The 4607-nt window shown below is 37.3% G+C and overlaps 1 protein-coding gene across 1 annotated transcript; it reads left to right on the top strand.

Moving 5' to 3' along the window:
- The first annotated feature begins 221 nt into the window (after positions 1 to 221).
- On the top strand, positions 222 to 1197 carry LOC121379039 (long-chain-fatty-acid--CoA ligase 3-like). The gene is made up of 2 exons (XM_041507525.1): positions 222 to 356; positions 955 to 1197. Exons 1-2 carry the CDS (start codon positions 222 to 224, stop codon positions 1195 to 1197), a joined length of 378 nt encoding a protein of 125 aa, XP_041363459.1.
- The last annotated feature ends 3410 nt before the right edge of the window (positions 1198 to 4607 follow it).

Below are 4607 nucleotides of genomic sequence, written 5' to 3'. Positions count from 1 at the left end.
ACTGTATACATCATACATATGGATACCATTGTATATGATGGTGTACATACATGTTCAAATCATATGTATATTTTATTTCTATATAGGTTTATCCACAGATCTGCATATTAATTTTCAACATAATTAATATATATATTGGCAACAGGGCACAATGATTTCATGTGTTTTCCAGATTTCTTCTGACTGATGTTTGATCTTGCTGACGACAACGCAACACGAGAATGACGGAAGTGTGGATATCTGCAGTGGTTGGCTTGTTGAAGGCTGTGTGTTTTGTTGTGGACGTAATCTCGTATATCCCGTGCTATTTCATCTACCGGCCGGACAAAGTCCTCAAACAGTCGAGACGCACAAAGGTTGGTGGCTCATGGCTTGAAATAGCAAGTACAATATGGCCTGTTGTTTTTCTAAAAATAGCAGTGACCTTTGACACCAAACAAGTCGGGTTCTCTGTGTGCGATATCCTTTTTTGAAATCTGATTAGCTCCAAAATATTACATTTGTGTAAATGCCTGCGGATACACTTACCTCATGCTGTCTTATTTCCTAAAAGACCAATTTGTTTCTGTTTTGCTGTTTTGAAAACAATAACGAGATAATAGTTTACATGTTGAGCCCTGTAGACGGGATGATTTTCCACAATCTCGGAAAATGGACGGAAGCATGGGATTCGTGTATTTCTATAATATGCCACATTTTTATATGCTGTCACTAGAGTTGCATACTATAGAAATTGCAAAGAACTCTGGTCACTCATGTATGTTACGCTTGCTATAGATACAGAACATAATATATGAACATCTGTCATTTATGAACAAATATAGTGGAATTATTCTAACTTCAAATAAATATTTAGGCTCTACACATTTGATTTTAGTGTTGATTGTTTAAGAAAAGACATGCATTTGTGTATGTCAGTGCTAAAACTTGACAATGATATGCTTGAAACTGTAGGCTGTTCGTGTAGCAGACGGGCAGAGCGTCGCCTATCGGTCTGTGGAGGTTAAAGGTCAGCTCATCACAACTCTGTTCCCAGAATGCCGCACACTGGACGACCTGTTTGAGCGTGCGGTGCGACTGTCGGCGATTGAGCCGTGTCTGGGCACCCGTGAGTTGCTGAAGGAGGAAGACAAACTACAGCCCAATGGAAGGGTCTTCAAAAAGGTCTTTATCACTTGTATTCTTAGTAGTCTTTAACATTTAGAATACTGGATTCATTTTTGACAAAAACCACGTTGAGCGAGTACAAGTTTATAATTTTTACTCACATATATTCACTTAAATGTTTTATACATATCCTCGAAGGATCGTGAATCGTCCTATTAACGGGAAAATGGCTACAACGCACACACACTGTAATCGCACGATCAATTTGATTATTTGATCTATGACCTGATTCAATTAAGTACAAATATCAATTAATAAAATGCTTATGACCATACAAGTGTATTCCGTCGTTAGATAAAACACATGCCACAGTTGAATGTGTACATTCCAAGGCCTGGATCGAAAAGCGTCCTATAGGTAAGATGGGCTTCCATAATTCGTTTTTGTTGAAAGAATACGTACGTCACGTGACCTGATCCAAAGATGAAAGCAGACGTGACAGCGACAGGATTCTTTCGCTGTTGACAAGTGCTGATTATTTAGATGCAGGTAGGTATCAATATAGTATATGATTTTAATCAATGCTACTATTTAAAATAACGATCGTGTAATAATGTATTTTGTATAAAAATAACTTTTTACCTGTTTTTTCCTCAATTGTTTTTCTTTATCGGTAGCAAGTACTTTCTGGTTCAGAATTATTGTGTTGTCAAAGTTCACGCGCACACAGATTCGTAATAAACAGGCCGTACGTAAAATAGGACGCTTCTTGACTTAGGACTTCTTGATCTTTAGCAATACATAAAATAAAGTTCATATTTGAATCAGTAAGTATTATTTTCTTGGGTTTCTATAATTTTAATGATATTTTAGATCAGTTAATGTTGAAAAGTCGTATTTACTTATTGGCATTTGTGGCCAGCTGTCCAGTATTTATGTCCATTATTCCTGATAACAGTGGTTTTCTGACCAGAATTAAAAATAAAAAAAGAACTACGATTCATATCCCAATATTTGGTGATTTTCGTTGTTGGTAAAACGATCAAATTTATTATTAAATTAGCTGTCACAATCAGCTATCGATCCCTGAAAATGACCGCGGCGTGCCGCCATTGTTGTCAAGTGAAAATACTTGCCGAAAAAGAAAACCTAAAGATACAGGAAGCTGGATTGACTTCTGTTTCCTGTTATACAAGTCTTTCCTGTGAGTGTTGTGTACAAAACGGCGGGAAATATGAATTGGGGAATGCACTGTATACATGTTTACAGTGTACAGTATGTCGACTGGCGTGACGTCGGTAGTCAGAAGGTTAAACTGGCATTACGTATACTTAGCATTTATATTGTGTGGGGCTGGGAGGTCTACCACAATGTCTATCAGTCAGGCCTCTGAGAATTGAAAATCTGCGTGACCCATTTATCGGCTATGCAGAAATAAATGCAGGTAACACATTTACTTTTCCATAATATCCAAGTAAATGGTGCTCCAAATTTTGCCAAAGGTTATATTAATATTCTGAGAGAGAGGAAAAAGATAGAAAATGTAATTGGAAAGTCGTGGAATCTGATTGAGAAGAAAGCGTTTACACTGATTTTATATTGCTGTTATATGTCCTGTTCATATTTGAATAACACACGACTTGTCCATTTGTAGCACATGTTTTGTGTCTCAAAATGTCAAAATAACTATACATGTAGATGTATGTTACGGGCCATTCCATGGTAACGATTTAAGCCAGGCCGTGACATTCTGACTCTTATGATCTCTTTCAGTAAAAATCCCTTTTAAATGAAAATGCAGTTTTATCAATTATAGACTCAATACATATAGTACTATAAGCATGTCGGGCCTAATTTAGTTTTTTGTAAAAAAAAAAAAAAATTAGAAAGTGAAAAGTAAAACATGCCAGCACTGATCAACGGTCCGGGGATGATTCTCGTTAACGAATACTTCAACAAACGTCGAGGTATTGCGACATCTCTCGCCATCTGTGGCGTGTTCCCGCCATTTGTGAACTACCTCCTCGAAGAGTTCACTCTCAGGGACACGTTCCTGATTCTCGGAGCCATAAACCTCAACATCATAGTGGGCGGCATGCTTTCACGCCCTGTCAGCTTCTATAAGAAATCGCACGCAAGGAAAAGACTTCTACTGGAAGACAAGCCAGCAGAATCGTCACACTCATGGTGGGTTACGCCGTGATCCAGGGAATCTTCAGTGGGGTCTACAGGTCGCTATATGTACTTGTGCTCATCGACTTCGTGGGAACTGAGAACATGGGAAAAGCGTTTGGAATCATTCAGCTGATACATGGATCAATGGTTGCCATTGCTCATCCTGTTATAGGTGAGATTATTTTTTCTTGCAAAACTCAAGTCTGTTGTGGACGAAAAGTTAAAGTGTGCTTTGATATTGTTTAATTCATTATCGGTTTCTAACTGCGACACGTTTGATCATTCTGACACGTAGTCTTCTTGTAATCGTCGTTCTTTTAACTATTCCACTAGAACACATTTCTTAGTAATCATAGCTTGCCAGGTGTCACACGTTTTGCAATTCTGCAATATAGTTCTCAGTTAAAGTCTGTTTTTGTTTAACGACACCTCTAGAAGACATTTCTTAGTAATCATAGTTTACCAGGTGTCACACGTTTTGCAATTCTGCAATATAGTTCTCAGTTAAAGTCTGTTTTTGTTTAAAGACACCTCTAGAACACATTGATAATTAATCATCGGCTATTGGATGTTCGGACTGTTAATACATAATATTATGATACAGATGATTTGTCCGTTTTGTTGTAGGTAGTTTACGGGACTTCACGGGTTCGTACTGTTTAATGTTTAGTGTATTATAATAAAGATAATTTCAGTTTACTTGTAGATTGCTTACGATACTTCACGGGTTCTTATTGTTTAATCTGTAGTGTATTATGATAAAAGTCAGTTCTGTGTTTTGTTGTAGGCAGTTTGCGGGACTTGACGGGTTCGTACTGTTTAATCTACAGTGTATTATGATAAAGTTCATTTCTCTGTTTTGTTGTAGGTAGTTTGCGGAACTTCACGGGTTCGTACTGTTTAATCTGCAGTGTATTATGATAAAGATAATTTCTCTGTTTTGTTGTAGGTAGTTTGCGGAACTTCACGGGTTCGTACTGTTTAACTTGTAGTGTATATTAATAAAGATAATTTCTCTGTTGTGTTGTAGGTAGTTTTCGGGGGCTTCACGGGTTCGTACTGTTTAACTTGTAGTGTATATTAATAAAGATCATTTCTCTGTTTTGTTGTAGGTAGTTTGCGGGACTTCACGGGTTCGTACTCTGGCAGTGTTCAGTACACCGCTGCGTGTAAAATAAAATTTTAAAAAAAGTCGTATTTTTCACTTTTATTATTTATTTTTTTGCCGCCGACTTCCACAAATAGCTCTAAAGAAAAGAAAGTTACCATTCTAGTCTATTGAAATGCAGATTGTACATACTGTACAGCACTGTGCCCTCCGAGAC

Source organism: Gigantopelta aegis, chromosome 1, assembly GCF_016097555.1.
Source record: "Gigantopelta aegis isolate Gae_Host chromosome 1, Gae_host_genome, whole genome shotgun sequence".
NCBI classification, from domain to species: Eukaryota; Metazoa; Mollusca; class Gastropoda; order Neomphalida; family Peltospiridae; genus Gigantopelta; species Gigantopelta aegis.
Note: the sequence above shows the minus strand (reverse complement) of the source record. Positions and strands in the feature narration are given on the sequence as shown.